Source organism: Cylas formicarius, unplaced genomic scaffold (genome assembly GCF_029955315.1).
Source record: "Cylas formicarius isolate icCylForm1 unplaced genomic scaffold, icCylForm1.1 PGA_scaffold_5__7_contigs__length_24384050, whole genome shotgun sequence".
In the NCBI taxonomy this organism is placed as follows: Eukaryota; Metazoa; Arthropoda; class Insecta; order Coleoptera; family Brentidae; genus Cylas; species Cylas formicarius.
In genome coordinates, this window is record NW_026844341.1 from 17,157,221 (window position 1) to 17,175,545 (window position 18,325).

At 36.8% G+C, this 18,325-nt stretch overlaps 1 protein-coding gene across 1 annotated transcript; it reads left to right on the forward strand.

Annotated features, from left to right (window-relative positions):
- The first annotated feature begins 9,781 nt into the window (after positions 1–9,781).
- On the forward strand, positions 9,782–17,030 carry LOC132702201 (dynein regulatory complex subunit 4). Its single transcript, XM_060670702.1, has 7 exons — positions 9,782–9,823; positions 9,874–9,910; positions 9,963–10,533; positions 10,816–11,125; positions 11,176–11,262; positions 12,364–12,564; positions 15,873–17,030. Exons 1-7 carry the CDS (start codon positions 9,821–9,823, stop codon positions 16,089–16,091), a joined length of 1,428 nt encoding a protein of 475 aa, XP_060526685.1. The 5' UTR covers positions 9,782–9,820; the 3' UTR covers positions 16,092–17,030.
- The last annotated feature ends 1,295 nt before the right edge of the window (positions 17,031–18,325 follow it).

Sequence of the window (18,325 nt, forward strand, 5' to 3'; positions counted from 1 at the left end):
AGCTAAATTACACTTCGTAATGTTCAATCAGTGGCCTTAAGACACCCCTACGCACTTCACTGCCACCATATCGTCGATCTTTGATCCGCAGATCATTTTTTTATAACGCTGTTGTAATATAATAGTAATGTAATAGTATACCCGATGCAGTAAAACCACATTCAATTAAATTCTAAATATAAGGTGCGCGAGATATTTGAAAATACATCATTGGAAATCGCTTTTATTTGTAAGAAATTTTAATATTTATCAAAGTTTGCCGTAACTCACGGAATTTCACAGAAACACGCGAGACGTTTTATACAGGGTGTAAGCACAATAAAATTACATCGAGTTTGCGAAAGTTCATAGTGATCCGCAGGAGCCCGATAGAAAAACAATCCGTCTCTCTACGACAAGAAACCACGAAGCGGCTTCTTTGCAACTTGCCTCGATTTTTTTCTAAAGCAATCTTGTTCTTTTGGCGTCCACTTTTCCTTAGATCACTATCTTCTACATACCATCCTTCGGTATCACGTCACCAAAGTATTTTAGTATACGCTTCTGGACCGTTAGATCTCGCCTTTCATGATCCCGAGTATTTAGTTCACCGCGTATGGAAATGTCTGTTTCGCGCGCCGTCCAAGAGATCCCTAACATATCATTTCAAACGTTTTTTTCTCCTACGACGTGCTCCATTTAATGTCCAAGATTCCGACCCATTTTCTGAATGTTGCGGTCTTTTCAAATTTTAGCCAGTCTATCCAAAGCTTCTTTTGCCATCCCAATCCTTCTCTTGATTTCCGACACGGAGCCTTCTTTGCTAGTTAGTTTCGCCCAAAGATAGACGACAGCGTCCCCGGTTTCTATATCATGAATGTGTCGAAGTGGTATTGGGACTGTCTGAGCTCTATCTACAATCAGCAGACAGCATTCGGACCTGTTGGAGCTTCCACACGTTGAAGGAGTTCAAATATTTCTTGTTTGTTCCGACACTTACTTCCCGCCAATAGAGACGAAATGAAACTAAGACTACTAAGAAATATTTTGGATTAGTTCATAAAAGCAGCTACGGCAAAATAATTTACGATATTTTTACTTTACACTTGCAATTAGTATTACCATTATAATTTATTAATTCGGCCGGCATTAATTGCTAACGCTTCATGTAATTCGAAAACTATTTTTTTTGTAATATCTTTAAAAAAATCAAAATATCCCCATAAAGTTTAGCTACGCTCTTGTAGAAAATAATTTTCAAATTTTTAATATTCTATTTATCCTAGAAATAACTGTAAGGCTTTCTAACGCTATAGGAACATTTTTTTTTCGTAGAATGTCTACCGACGCGAAGAAGCTCGTGGTTTCGGGTTCGTGGAATCCGCGACGAAACAAAACCGGCACGAACCGCACAAACCCCGCTTTGATTTATTACGATATTTCTGTTGATTTAATTCTCTTCATCATGGTCGTCCGCGCCCACTTATGAGGCAACACTTTCGTAGCATCTTTAGCGAAGACCGCGAGCGCGTTTGAATCATCCCGTACGCAATAAAATTAAAAGCACTTTCGACAGTTCACTTTTAAACAGGTTAAAAGAAAACGTTTAAGTTATATTTGTAAAATTATTATAATTCCCGACTGGTGTCACCTTGTGGCAATACGCTGACAGATAAAGATACAAGTGGCCCATAAATAATAATAAAAATGAAAAAAAAAACAAGAACAAAAAACAATCGAAGATAAAAAATGAGACTAAACAAAACAAACAATTATTGAAAGACAACGGAAAAAATTTCAATTGGAGCGGAGATAAACTATTTTCCAAAAAAATACTGTAATTTTGTTTATGAACCTTAAGAAATTTCTTCTTCGAACTTTTTTTTAAGTAATGAAAATAGTGGAGGTCATTTTTGGTATTTTCAAGGCACACCACTTTTGTACAAAACTTTCTTTCGAAGAAAGCATAGGCTTCAGCTTCAACCCAAATAGCTATTTTTCAAACCTCAATTGTTAATAAACAAATAATTCATTCACGATTATTCTCAAATCTAATGTCCAGTCTGATACCAGGTGTCTCAGTTTCTATAAAAAATCACCTCTATTTAGACTCCAATTGAGCAGATTTAGAATAGCATAAAGGAAATGTTCAGTGACATACTGGACGTATGTTACCAGTTATACACAACGCATGTGCAACCATTTATACGCTTGCGAATAACTGGTTGCATATACGTTTATTTAAAACTAGTTGCATATACGTTTGCGTATAACTAGTTGTATCTACTGGAGATTCAACAGGCCACTCTATTGAGTTTAATTTAAATGAATTGGTGTATTTACCACCGCCTCTAATCGAAAATTAATAGCATAGGTTTTATTTTACCGACTGAAACACAATTTTTTTTTACACAAACCTGGCGCGAATTGAATTGAAGCTAATTTAATGTTAGTGTCAGATAGCTGTCAGTTAGGGAAATAGCTTGCTATTTATTTTTATTTGGATAGTCCATATAATAGGGGACACTACGTTTGCGTATAACTTGTTGCATACGTTTTTATTAAACTAGTTGCATATACATTTAAGTATAACTGTAATTGACTTCTGACCTAACAGGCCACTATTTTGAGTTTGATTGGAATCAACCGTTATCCGTGGTGAGGTTAATAGCGCATTCGTCCTTGACGCGACCACAAAGACCACGACGGGCTATTTTAACATCGAATCCGATTGAAAATTAATAAAATTGCCCTCCTTTAGTTTACGTTTACCTGTACCGATCGGATATTTTTTTTTGTAAACAAACCCCGCGGCGGCGCGAATTGCAGTTGACATTTCGGGTTTAATGCGAGCCGCGGCGTTTTTTTTGTCCGCCTCTACGCGCCTTGCGATTATATTTATTTGTCCCCGATAGTAAAACGTAAAAGTTCACGGAATATACGAGAACGAAAATCACCCAAGGGCCGGTGCTGACCCGAATAATGATAAGTCCGCTCGGCAAACGGTTTTTAATCCGGATCGCTGAGGAAACGAGCGGATATAATTGCCAATTATCTAATATAACGCGAAAATCTGTAGCTCGGTGCCTTCGGCGCGATGAAATACCCGTAATTGGTGCGCAATTGCGAAAATGTCGCGATTTACGCATCCGTTTCCCACTATTATTGGTGAACGCGCAGGAATTTGCAGGAGCAGGATAAACAAATATAAACTCACCTTTCAGAAGACGTCAATGGTCCAGCAATGACGGCCAACAACTCGATTTCACTGCGCATCCACCGTTATGTCATCAATCGTGCTGTCAAGGAAAAAAAAAGAACAATTACCTAAAAACACGAAAATACGCCCACTCAATATTTCGCCGCAGTTTACGAAACAAACATTTTAAAATCGTTAAAACTGGAAGAATTTATTATTCACCTATTTTCGGATCTTGGAATTTGGAATTTTTACTTTAATCGGAATCTGCTAGGTATATTTTCTACTCACTACTCTAAAATACTCAATTATGAACTGATCCTTTACACCACCACTTAAACCACTTCTTTGTGTATGACAAGTCAATATTACAATTTACAAAACTCCAGAATTAAAAAGAGGTGCAACGCACAAGACGGAAAAATGTTTAAATTACACACGCAGAAAGATAATGGCAAATGGAACAAGTGCGATAAACAGCATTTGACTCACTAGTTTATTTGACACGAGCGGAGCGCAGCGGAGCGAGCTTTTAATAAAAGAGTGAGTTAACAAGTTTACCGAACGTGTTGCATACTTTATTTACAACCGTTAGTTTTGGGTACATTTTCGCAAAACAACATGAATACATTCAGTCAGAATTAACAAACGTCCAAATTCAAGGCGTGGGGAATATCTCCGAAAACATCCGATTGTTCCCGAATCCGTGCGGTAAAATCCCGGAAATATCCGAAGTGGCTTCCCGCACGCTCGATCGGTGGGTAATTAGATATTTTACAGACGGGAGTAGAAAAAATTTTTTTTTCTGTTATCGATATTGTGGAATTGACCGGTTCAATTTTTTGGTGTCAATTGACAGCAATAATTTTTAAAATACCATGAATTGCAGTCGATATTATTATTGGGATTCACCGAATCGCTTAGTATCGTATTCGAGTGTAATTTATTATAAAATACATATTACTAAATAATGATAAGTAACATTCTAAAATTGCAAATGTTATTTAAAACATTTTTTCTACTCCCGTCTGTAAAATACCCTATTACACATGGATCTAGGGTGCGGGAAGCGTCACTTTACCACGTCAGTTTTGTTTCCTACGGATCCGAACCACTTCGGACATTTGCGGGATTTTACCGCACGGGTTTGGGAGCAATCGGATGTTTTCGGAGATTTTACCGCACGGCTCGAATTTTGACATTGACATTTGTCAATTCTGACGGTCATGTCAGTAAAGGTATTCGTGTTTTTTTGCAAAAATGTACCCAAAAACTAATACACAGAAAAATGTTATGCAATTTAAATTCTAAGTGCTATAAGCTACAATCAAAATCTAGTGGACTAGGCGGTAAGTAAAGTGATATTTATAATTTAAGTTTCCTTCTAAAAGCTCTATCCTTTGATGATTTTTCTTCGAATTACAGTCTTTTTCTTAAAATAAACTACTTAATGATCAATTGCAAAAGTTAAATAAAGAACATAACGTTTTAAAACTGAGTTTATTCCGTTGTTTATATGACATATCCAATCCATCGTTCTTTGTCTAACGTACAGAGTTAAAAAGAGACAACAGTAGCAGAATCAATAGAACGATAAACGAATAGGCAACTAGTAAAGATTATGTAATAGCAATCCGATAATCTGATGCCATTTTTAATTTAACTAGTCAGTTAAGAAGTGCTCAATTAACGGTCAAATGACCAATACCAGGCAAAGCATTGGCTTAGACCATATAGCTGTTAGACAATAGGACCTTATTATGGTAAAAATTGATGCGCCGCAGGACACATTTATTAACGATTTGTCACCGGCCATGTTGGTTGTTGAACGCGGCAAGGCCATGGTTTAACAACGAGATTTTAAATTTCGCGCATGCGCATATTGAATAAACCTCCTCAAAAAAAATCACGGTGAGACTAATAAAACAAAAACAAATCGAATTAGCAGTTCACAAGAAAAATAACTTTGATATTGAGCAAAATTTTAGTGGTTCGAAGCTTCTAAAATTTCGGTTATATCCGTGCATTTAAATTCCCAAATACAAAGTCTTTTAACGTTATTGACGCGGAACCTACAAGTCGCTTCGATTTTTTGGCGGATGCGCCGGGTTCGAATTGACTGATCCGAGCAATCAAAACGTCGTAAACGCGACCCTTTTTGATCTGGCGGCCTCGTAAAAACGATACGGCGACGACAGTAAACGCGCCATCACCTCGTAAACTACATATTGTTACTATAAAATTATTTTCGGATTAATTTTATGCCAAAATTGACGACCCGCCGGACACCGGTCCGTTAAACAAGCGAGATCGTTAATGTACTGCTGCAACAGGATTTTCAGTCCATTTCGCGGACGATAATAATAACTTTATTGCAGAGTTTCGAACGAAAAAAATTCAAAATTTTCCGACGGTGCCTCGGGGAAATATTTCCGCACCAAATCAGAGCTAAAACGAAACATCTGCGGGGCAAATTATGGTAATATGTCTGCGCCCGTTAACGCTATTAAGAGTAAAAGTGACAAACCGTTTATATTTAGATGGTACAATAAGGTTCACACCCGCGGCCGTATACGTAATGGTCCATTATTAATAAAGTATCCACCTACGATCGTTGCCGCATTTTATTTAAATTGCTCAAACGAATGTTTACGATTACGAAATTATTCGTACTGCCACGAAAGAATCGTCCGACCCGACCGGAAAGGACAGTCACACGCTCCGACGGCCTTCTGGTAATACCCGAAAATACACTAAAATTATAAAGAAATATATTTATGGTGCTATTTTTCTTTTCCATTACACCTTGTTTTTTCAACTGTCGTACATCGTCCTGAAACATTTTTTTAAAATAAATAAATGTTCATATATCCAAAAATGTGTACCGTATGTATTGTATGTATTGATTCACGAATTTAAAAAATATGTTGAAAAAATTTTCCGGAATGTCATCCGTTCGCTTGTTGAACCCCGATTGGAATCCTGTATATGTTCCGCCAAGATCTCACTTGGCATCTTCAATGCTCACGTCCGAAAACACACTGTGAGTGTTCGAAGTGTTATATATATACAGGGCTATCCACACACGAATCAGATGGTTCTTGGTTATGAAATTCACTGTTTCATTAGTTCGATATCGTAGATCTTCAAGGGTGTCAGGCACAGGAGGGACAAAAATACGCTCTTTTACGTAACCCCAAAGATAAAACTCGCAAGGAGTGAGATCTGGAGAACGGGGAGGCCGCCGTCCAACGTATTGGAACTTTGGAACCTTTAACGTATTGTTCATAAATTTTACACTTTTCTTTTTCGATTAACGCTTGAATCATGATTCTATCTTTAGTAGTTGCGAATAAATAACTGTTTGAAATCTGCTTTTTCTTTTTGAATAACATTGTATTGTTTGGGAATTCGTCCTCCGGTCGTTCTTTCAACGTGTCCATATCATTTTAGTTGCCGTTCCTGTATTTCCTTTACTACTGTTTTTTGTACTTTTCGTAGTGTATTGACTTGACAGTAGATCTCTGCCAGTAGTCCATTTCTCGTGCCAACAGTTCCAGTGATTTATCCATTTAGAGATAGATTTAGATTTATCCATATAGAGAAGTGTTGTATAGACGACGTTTCCGTTTACGAGCTATGTGTTTCTACCAAAGAATGGAATTCAAACAACCAGTCACTTGTTTCCTCTTCATTAGGTAGGTAGGTATATTCTCTAAGGGCGTCGATGGCCAAATTCAAGAGTATCGGGTTTGCCTCCAAGCACTTGAAGATGTTGAGTTTTTGTTTTATTTACTGATAAGCCCAACTCTTGGTATCACATGATCGTCTGGTATATAGAGGTGTATCTTCGTTCAGTAATATGCCCATACCACCGCATGATCTTCTCCAATTCTTCAGCACCTCGTTTAAGTATAGTTTTAAAAATGTGGGAAAGATAACATCCCTGTCTCGATTATGGGAGATTTTTCTAGGACTCTCCAGAGTTTAGTTATCGCAGGCCTTAGTTAAGTCCCCAAATAGTAAACGTATTTACTGGTTTCTTGTGAAAATATTGCCAATACACGAGCTATAAGGTTGTTAATTACTACAAGTTACTACGTTACTACATTTTGACATGCTTTAGAAAATATTTAACATTGGCACTTACTTTTTCGTTAATAATTAGTTTTAATCACTAGTTCTGTCACTCATTAATTGCTGGCGACCATGTGGGTCGTCTCTCGTATCTTTTTTGCAGGCCTTCCTATCCAATATTGTTCTTAGATCCCCCTTTTCACCATATCTTTCCAAATCTCCCCCCTATACCGCGGTTGCCAATTTTTTAATTTTTTTGGCTAACGGTTATACTGCATTGGTCGTATGTGTGTACCATTTAATTCTGCGTCTTTCCGTGACTTGCTTTGCTGGAGCCTTCCTTCGATACTGTTACACTTAAATAGGTTTAGTCTTGCCAAGCTTTCACTACTTGTCCACCAACATTTATGTTGTACTGCACTTACTTTTCTCCAACACATAGTAGATATCAAATGAATCATTCGCTATGAGTATTCGCTAATATCGCTAAAATAGTGTTACTTTTTGTTAAATTTAAAATATGTACCGTGCGTTCAATTTATCTTGATAATATTTTAATTGGCTGTAACTTTATTATTTTTCGAGATATATCAAGGTAAACAAAAACAAAATGTAGGGTTAGTGGTACACCATATTTTTCAAATCGAACACCCTGTATATCATATATGTGCTTAATGGAATCTTAATTTTATATATGATTTTAAAGAGTGCCCTGACTGACAAATGAAAATATGTTTATGTTTGATATATTAGTAAACAACGTTGATAGTTTAATTATTGTACGGGTCATTATTGTTAAAATGGGTTTTCGCGAATTTAGCATCCGTGAAGGATTGATGTGATTCAAGTATACTTTCTGAATAATAATATGAATATGAATATCCAGGGGTGGTGTCATAAATGAGCATATTTGGGGTCCGATATTTATAGGTCAAAGGTTAACTGGAGATCATTATTTGCAACTTTAGAGCACCAAATAGAACAATATATAGAAGATTTATCCCTAAATATATGAGCGCTGATTATATGACAGCAATACGGTGCCCCTCCCCAAAAAATTTTCTTAACATGGAATATGCCAGGTGTTGGATAGGGAACGGCGGAACTATGGATTCGCCAGTTAACAGCCCCGACTTAACTTTAATAGATTTTTTCTCTTGGGGGTACACAAAGAATTATGTGCACAGAACTCCTTGTAATAATGTCGTGGAAAAAGTTCCAGCCAATTAAAATGTTATCAAGATAAATTGAACGCACAGAACATTTGATAAAATTCAATTATCAAAGTCTCAACAAAATCCCATACCAGTCGATCAAGGACCATTAAGCGTATATAATATTGATGGATTGTCACCTTGTAATGTCCCGGAAATGTCCGTAGTTGCTCCGATCCGTGGGAAACGAGAGTGACGTGGTAAAAGGACAGTATGCATAATAACCAAGTTTGACACACGTCATAGCAGTCACTAACGGAGTGAAGACCTGCAGAATTAGAAATGTCAAAATACCATGCCTAAAATCTACCGAAAACATCCGATCGCTGCCAAAGTCGTGACTAAAGCACCGGATACGTTAGAAATGGCTTGCGTCCGTGGATAATAAAGTTGTTGTCTTAACGTGACACTTTCCTCATCCGTGGTTAATCTACTATTTTAAAGCAGGGAATAGAATAGAAACAGGCAAAATATCGTTAGAAGGTTCTCTCTAAAAATAGCATCCGTTGCACACGTCGATGTCACAATTCACAGTTATTGAAGAAGTCGGAGCCAAAATATTTTTTTAAATTCAAAAGTAAAACGTAAAACGTTAAATTAATTCCTGTCCCTGCAATATCGTAGTTTTATTTTCTGTATTAATATTTGTTTTTTTTTATAAACGAGTTTTTATTTTTTATTATTTTATAGCCTAAAATAACTATTAACAATTTCTGCTAAATCTAAATCTTTCCTCGGTACTTCGGCTTTGTCACAAGTCATGACCCAGGGTTGTAATGCATATCTTGGATCCCCTAACAACCAATATATTCCTTTCACCTCGAACAAAGGAAGCAAATATAATTAAAATATACCTCGAAATACATAGGTTGGCATAAAAATAAAGTAAGTGCTGAAGAGTGAAACTTTTTTGGCATCATCAAATATGTAGAGCTTTCCTGCAATATATTGAGTTTCCAATCACCAAATGACTCCATATCCACGTCCACTTATTATGTGCATGTTTTTTGAATGAAATCCTTTTCTGCTGACATTTTTGGTTAGGTTCGGATTTTCTTCATCATTGTTCTTCGTGGAGTACAATGATAGCCGAGAAGTCTAGCATCTCTTTGTGCAAACCGAAAATATACTATTTAAAAATTTTCTGTTCATGAATTTAATGGTAAGTTTACGATTCGAACTCTTTAATATTTGTGGAGAAAAGTAAAAAGTGATTTATCACAAACAAGAGAGACGGTTTCGTATGGTTTCACAAATCACGCGGTTCCCGTAACCCAGGCAACGCCGTTATTGACATAACCGTACAAAGATATTTAAGGGCATACGATTCCCGACTACCGTGCCCAGCGAGATGGTAAATGGCGACCTCGGTCCGAATAAAAAGACTAACCGCTCAATTTTCAGCCGCCCAAAAAGAAAGGAGGAGGCAAAAGCGGAGGAGGTAAGGAATCGCGACCCTTAGGCATCGTTTTAACGGTCACCGCACCCCTAAGGCACCGTCATCGACGGCGTCGACACGACGCAGATGACGCGCGAACAGCTGGAGGTTTTCTGCCGTCGCATCAAGGAGGAAAACGAGCGGGAACGCGAGGAACGAAATTTTTTCCAAATGGAACGTGACAAGCTGAGGACGTTCTGGGAGATAACCAAGAACGAGCTGGAGGAGGCCAAGGCGAAGCTGAGGAACAAGGATCGTGAAATCGAAGAGGCGGCCGAGAAAAACGAACAGGAGCTCAAGTTTTACAAGCAGAAGGTCAAGCACCTCCAGTACGAGCACCAAAACGATCTGACCGAGAGCAAGGCGGAGGCGTTAGTGTCGCTGAAGGTGGCGCAAGACGAACACGCGGCTCAGGAACGGGAGCTCCTCGCGGATAAAAAGCACCTCAAGCGGCGAATCAGGGAGATGGAAGACGCTCACAGGGACCAAATCAAAAATCTAAAAATGGGCCACGAGGAGGACGTGACGGCGACGAGGAACGCGTTCGAGGAGAAAGCCAAAGAGTTAGAGATCAAGTACGAGAAAAAGTATGCGGAGCTGAGGGCGCAGCTGGAGTCGATGCACGAGTAAGTCGCCTGAATATACAAGGTGATCCATAAAGTATAGGCAATTTTTGAAATGGAGATACATAGACCGCAAAATATTACCATTGTGCTCAATATGTTGCTAATTTAGGAAATACTCGCTCCGCTCGTGTCAAATAAACGCATGAGTCAAATGTAGTTTACCGCACTTATTGCATAATATACTATTTCAATTAAATTTTGACGTCTAGTTTTGGGTAGTCTAGTAACTGCAGAGATTCGCTATTCTTTATGTACGTATTAAGAGGCGGCTCATTCCGGTAGCGTGGAGATGTCGGAGGTGGAGGAGCGGAAAAACAACCAGATCGAGGAGCTGAAGAGGCACCACGAGCGCGCGTTCAACGAAATGAAAAACTACTACAACGACATCACGCTGAACAATTTGGCGCTGATCAGCAGCCTCAAGGACCAAATGGAGACGCTGCGCAGGCAAAACGAACGGACGAGCAGGCACGCGACTGAACTCGCGGCCGAAAACAAGAAACTCGCGGAACCCCTGAAGACGGCCCTTGAGGACGCGAAGGAGTACAAGAGACGGCTGCAGAACTACGAAAAGGACAAAGTGTCGTTAGCGGTAAGTGGTCGGAAGGGGGAAGCAAAGCTTTCAAAGGAAAATTGTCGCAGAACACCAGGGCTAACCTGCGGCAGACGCTGAAAGACCTGGAGACGCTACGATGGTCCAACGATGCCCTGCAGCTGCGATTCGACAAGGTAAGTGAAGGGGCCTAAAACTAACGTGGTACCGTACCTATTAAGTTAGTTTACTCCAAAACAACTTTTGATTATCTGTGATATGGTACCATGGTACCAGAATATGCGAAGTAAACTTTCTTTCATGTTAGAAGTCGCTTTAAACAGCTAGATGGAGCTGCGGGCAAGTTCTATATTTTTTGAATGCCAATTTTAAAAAGAGAGGTGAATTGGAAGACATCCAAGGGGCAGAAACCGACATTAAGAATTGAATGAATGAATTGAATGAAAAAAGACAACATAAAAGTGGTCCCGGTCTCTAAAGCTACTGTTAAGGGTGACCTATAGCTAACTCCGCAGAATATGCGAAGTAAACTTCTTTTATTGCTAGAAGAACTCGTTTTAAACATTGCAACAACGGTGTGGCTTCAGCTAGATGGAGCTAAGCCTTATTATTATCGTGAAGTTCGGCAATATGTAGTCAATGGTTGCACTTCCGATTTGAGCGGAAAAATTGTGTCTAGGAGGCCATGACCATCGTAAATACTATTTACCGGGTCACCTGATAATGGGAAATGAAACTTTTCTTTACTTGTCTATGGAAAATAGCATTTAATATAATGAACTTTTAATTTTTTAAGATAACCTGTTTTTTCCGGTACTTTTTTTTGCAACATTTTCATGCCAAAATCCAAGTCCGTTTAAAAAATAAGCTCACAGGAAGGAAAAAACCAGATAAGTAAATACATTTTTATAAAAACGAAATACTACTTGGGTGACTTTGCTGATGGTCGCCTCTTAAACACAATTTTCAAAAATTAAATAAAAATTTTAAAAAACAAAGTATCCAAAAATCCATATCGCTATCTCAAGCCGTTTAAAAGTTATAGAGTGTCCCCACTTTCTTGGGTCACCCGGTATATTATTTATATGATTTCAATTAATATAATTTCTGTAAAAAAAAAATCGTTTACCGTTTAAATTTTAATAATTGCGGCTCTGTAAAAATTTCAAATGTTTAAAAATGTATTTTTTATTCGTGTTTTGGTCACAATATTCCCTGTCGTCGACAACCGTATACAAATAAAACGAATAAAAAAAAGGAGTTGACGATTGATGCAGCTCCAGGCGGAACGAGACGAGCTCCACGATCGGTTCGTCGAGGCCGTGCTCGAGGTGCAGCAAAAGACGGGCGTAAAGAACGTGCTGCTCCAGAAACGGATTCAGACGCTGAGCCAGATGGCCGAGCATAAGGAGGTGATTATCGGGGAGATGAGCGCGGCCCTCAAGAAGCCCCCGGAGAGGAGCAACCAAAAACTGGAGGTAAATTCCATCACAAGGATGTTTTATGCTCTGTTAATCCCCCAAAATTGACCTGGGCCAGATGGTTTTCGATATTTTTAAAATCATGCCCCGATCTTTTGCGAGCCACTCTTTTTGCTATACAATCAATCGATCTTAACTTTTTACGTAGTACTTCACTCGGCGGCAGACTACGTATTGTTGCAGAGAGATTTGCCAAATTTTCAAGAATATTGTTCCCTGAACAGATTGTTTGTTTAAAAAATTACCACAATTGATAATTAAAAGTGATCTCTACCTAGGTAACTGCAAACTGAACTTTTCGGACTGAACTTTTTTTTGAGATGCACGTAGAAAACATTGTTCAAAAGGCTCGAAAGAGTCTTGGATTCATTCTACGGGTGACTAAAGGGTTTAATAATAAATAATCTTTAATAATACTTTTTTACGGTCTTCTCAGACCCGCTGTGGAATACGCTACGCGAGTCTGGAATCCAATGTATTTTAAATATATTGAACGGCTGCAGAGTGTACAACGAAAATTTGTAAGTGCTATAAATTATAGATTTAATAGAGGGAGACACTTTTCTGGTTATAGTGAAAAACTTCGGTTCTATTGAATGCAGTCTTTCGTAGAACAAATTTTAATTTACTATTTCTTTATAAAATTGGAAACAACTTGATTGAATCTCCTTTCGTTTTGGAAAAGACATACTTTAATTGAAATCCCTACATTCTTCGAAATAGGCAAACGTTCGCTGTATCTAACAATAATAATCTTTATTGTCCAATAGAGAAGTCATTAAATAATTTCATCAACTGATAGAACCAGCCCATTTAACCAAAAAATTGGTTCTTGGAGTTGCTAGGTGAAATACAGCTGACGCCCTTTGTCCTTGAGAGGAAATGGAAGTTCTGCCGGTTTAGCAACTCAGCAACTAATAAATTGCAAAGTTTATAAAAAAACTGAAGTGAAAGGTACCTCCTACGATTCAACAGTGAGGGAACCTTAAACATTAGTAAAAATCACTCTGTGGCAGTCCCCTAGCCGGGTAGAAACAACAACACAATATGAAAGTAGAGAAATTTCTGAAACTTTCTCTGAGTTTCCAGCGCACATAACCATAACAGTTTTAATGAGTTTCTCGACATCATTTCTGAAGGAGAGTTTTGCGTCAAACGTTACACCCAGGTCCTCGAAATTGTCACATTTTCTTAGTAATACGTGATCCAGATGGTAATTAAAAGTTATAGTATCAGTTCTGTTTGAAAATGTCATTATATATATTTATATTATATATTTATCAGGGGTAGGTTATTAGAAGCACATCAAGAACCAATAATCTCCAATGACAATGACTACTTCTTCTGGAGTTTTGCATCATAATTTTTCTGATCATCTCGCAGTTTTTTGTCAAATCATATTTGCAGCCGTCCGTCAATCGCCATTGCTTCAACGATATCGATGTTTCCGAAGTTTCAATAATGACTTTTTTGAACAGGATCTTCTCGGTACCTCATTCTTATCTTCTTCTCTTCTCATTTTATTCACGAAAATTAAACTGATACGAAAACATATGTGCTTAATTTCTTCATAACTTCATTGTCGATAAACATTCTCCTTTTGTCGTTTCCAAGATCAGCAAAACCTATGCTCCTTGGTTAACACATACTATTCGTCAAATGATGAAAATTAGAGATAGTCTATCCAAATCTATCGCTGACTACATTGTTTATAAAGAAATAAGGAATGTTGTTACAAGTGCAGTACGTAAAGCAAAATCGGCATATTTATCTTACAATTTCGATTCTAGGAATTCTAAACAGATATGGGAAACTTTAAATATGTTTAAAATTTTTAATCGACCGACTTTGGAAATATCACGTAACTTAAATAATTATCATTTTACTTGAGTTTTTAGCAATATTAACAATTGCTCCGAAACCACGTATTTCTCTAAAACTTGCAAGTTCAACTGGAATTTGCAATTAAAATCGCGACTATTGTTTCAATCAGTATTCTTCCAACCTTATCTAAAATTTTGGAGAAAATTATAAATATACAAATTTTTTGAAAACTACTTAGCTAACAGATATCAGAGAGTTACCCTTGACAATGTAAGTTCTGAATTTCTCCCTGTTTCATCAGATGTACCGCAAGGTTCTGTCCTCGGACTTATATTATTCCTAATTTATATTTCTGGTATTTATACATCCACCGAATATTTGAATTTGCATTCGTTTCGATCCTAAATTATTTGATATTGCTTCAATTTATATCAATTTCATTGTATTTATTAATTAACAGTGTTATTGATGTTATATTTGATTGTAGACATAGATTCGTGGAATATGTATCTTTGTTGGTGAAAAAGTCTTATTTGGTTTTACGCCATTTATACAGACATAGAACTGTCCTTAATTTCAGTTCACGGAAACTTTTAGCTCAATCGCTTGAACTATGGTCCTCTATTACCCATATCTTGATAGTATTAATAAAAATAGATTGCAAAAAATTCAAAACAGCTGTTGCAGATTTATTTTCGGCTTGCGTAATTTGGCTGACTAAAAATTGATAGTACTTTCAAGTACTTTTTGGCGTCTATTGTTTTCGAAATTATTATTAAATTATATTATTTTTAATATATCGTTTATCTTTGTTCGCAGATCATTTTCTTATAAGGCTGTTGTAATTTTTAATGGTATACCCGATTCGGTAAAATCACGTTCAATTAAATTCTTTAAGAAATATTTCAGGTTGAAACTGCTCACTTCCCAAAGAATTTGATTTTCAATGTTATTCTTTTTATTTTTACTTTTAATAATTTTCTACTGCTCCATATTACTATTATATTTTCCATTTCAACATTTAAGAAGTTAAGTGCAGTAGCTTTTGCTAGACTTCGCCTCTTCACTACCGTATATTTCTATATAACAATATACAACAATAAAGGCAATTTATTATATTATATTATTATAAATCATCCTGCAGAGACACACAGTCGACCACACTATCATCATCACTACATATCATTCAAACGACTCATCTAACTTTCCGATTATCAGATGCATCCGTACTTGTAACAGGGTAAAGAACGCGCTTCCGGATCTTGATCAATTTGCTCTGAGCTTTGAAGCTTTTAATCGACACTTAGGACGGTATACCCCAATTAACATACTGTAATAAAAAATGAGATTTTGCTGGTAAAAAATAATTTAAACTAGTCCGCTGACACGGTATCTCTATATTGTGACATTTTCTGATTTCCTTTTATTGGCTGTCCAGCGTCTGTGTGTAGGAAGACTTGTTTATAAATAAATAATTTCAGGAAATCCTGGCGAAGAAGAACGCGACCATCAGCGACCTACAATACGAGCTGGCGAGGGTATGCAAGGCGCACGACGATCTTCTCGAGACGTTCGAGGAGAAACTGATGACGTACGGCATCCCCAAGACGGAAATGGGGTTCGCGCCGCTGAGGACGGTGCCCGACGGGCAAGCTGCTGCGGCTCGAGGCCCCGCCGGCTTGGTGGCGCAGAACAAATGACGGTTTCTCACGCAATAAAAATGCCGCGGATGCGAGCGTGCTTTTTTTGTGTTCGACAAGCGACGCGTCCAAACTTCCGCCGCGAATCCGCGGAACCGAAAGCCCCCCCGGTTGACGCAGAAATGGGGGAAAAACGAATAAAATACAATGAACGTCAGGACTAATTACGAGAACTTTTAAAGCGGCATTTTTTACAATACTCTGCAGCAACCAGATAGATTGCAATTGATGAAAACGTAATATTACATTGCCAACAAAAGTTAAAAACTAATTTTACGTGCTCTAAAATAAAAAATCCTGAAAGTTGTAGTGAACTGCGACCTACTAGCATATCACCAATCCTTTCCAAGATTACAGAAAATATTATGTAACAAAAAAACAAAGTATAGGGTTAGTAGCCAAGTTTTTTTTCCAAGTGACGTATAAAACAAAACACTATCAATTTTTCGACAATTTTCTGTGTATTTAATATAATAAATAGAATATAAGTAATAGAATATCTCAAATCGGCAAAAATAAGAAATTTTTATATAACTTCAAACAGTGCCGTCACTGACTGCAACAACAATAATTATTTACAAATTACAGTAGAAAAAAAAAACACTATTCTAAATACTGCTATATTTTCCTGAACACATTTCTCATACACTCTAATTGTAATGTGTATTGTATTGTATTTAGTAACGTTTCCGGATTGTCTCTGAACTGGATTTTTATTTCGTGTATTTGTGTAGGAACGAACTTTCATCAGTCCATAAAATGGTTTTAAAAAATTATTATTTTCATTATGTCTGTTTGAAAAATCCAAAAAAAACTGCATCCTCCTTTGACATTATTGTGCACTTAATGTACATGATGTAGGCTTATGTCAAAAAAAAAACTTGGCTACTAACCCTACATTTTATTTTTTTGTTTATTTTGATATCTCTAAAAACGAAAAAGTTTCAGCCAATTAATATGTTATCAAGATAAATTGAATACATCGTTGTAAAATCTTTTATTACGATTTGATTTTGATAACTCTTTCAAAAGCGCACCAAAAAACCTTATGGTTCTTTTCCCATCAACCAACCGGAACAATTTTTGATGTCCAGAAGGGCTATTGGGGATTTCTTTAAAATAAAAAAAAAGTGTCGACGAATTCTTATTCACGACTACATAAAACCTAACTAAACTAATTTCCATGAAGTTTGCCTAAGCATTGCTCCTGTGAAATGTTTCTTGGTGGCTCAATTTTGATAATTCTTTTATGCTGGACAGATCTTACTAAAGAGAAATGAAACAGTTTTTTCATATACACAGTTTTTTGAAGCGGAAGATCAAAAAGTACTTTTAGAGATTTTTTCAAATTGAAAATGAATATAAATAAACCTTGCAAATAACGATTATTATATATAATAATATATAAATATTACAAATCTTAGTATTCGTATTCGAAAGGAACAATGTAAACAAAATTATAATATAAATTAGCGAGTTGAATATTGACGGTCAAATATTCGCTTCTTCATGGCAAACTATGACCACGTCGACCAATTTTGATATTTGTGTTATTTTCGTTATTAGATAACAATTAAAAATTCTTTTTAAATAAAAAAATTAAGCGTTGTAAAAAGTGTGTTCAGTTTATATCTAATCCCCTTTAATCATGTTTAATTTTAAGAAATAAGCATAATTAAGAATCAGAATTCTTAAAGAAATCCCTTCTAGATACTTGACATCAAAAATTAGTCTCAGTTAGCCATGACTTCAGAGTTCCCGGATCTCCCGCATTTTCTAGTTCACAAATATTGCAGATCGAGTTAATAGTTATCGAGAAAACATTTTTTTTCTGGAAGTCAAAATATACCAAAAAAAAAATTTCAAAAATTTTTCCAAAACACTGCGAGATTTGAGTAAGTCTATTTTCAACAAATGAAATGCCGAATCTGAAGTCGATTTTTGAATACATCACTTAATATCTTGAACGCCCTGTACAACAGGCAAAAACCTTAAATACACAAGTTTTAGCTGTCTATTTCGCGAAATGATTTTTTTCTTAGACCCTTGCAAACGCGATTTTTTTTTAGAATAGTTCCCGACCCCCCAGTCACCCATTTTCAATAGGTGCCGTCACGGAGCAATGCTGCATAAATGTGTTAAATATAAAGTCGATTGCTTCAAATTTCGGAAACTTATCGTGTTTCATAGCAAGGTCCAAAAAACAGTCGAAAATTGAAAAAAAAATGGCCGCC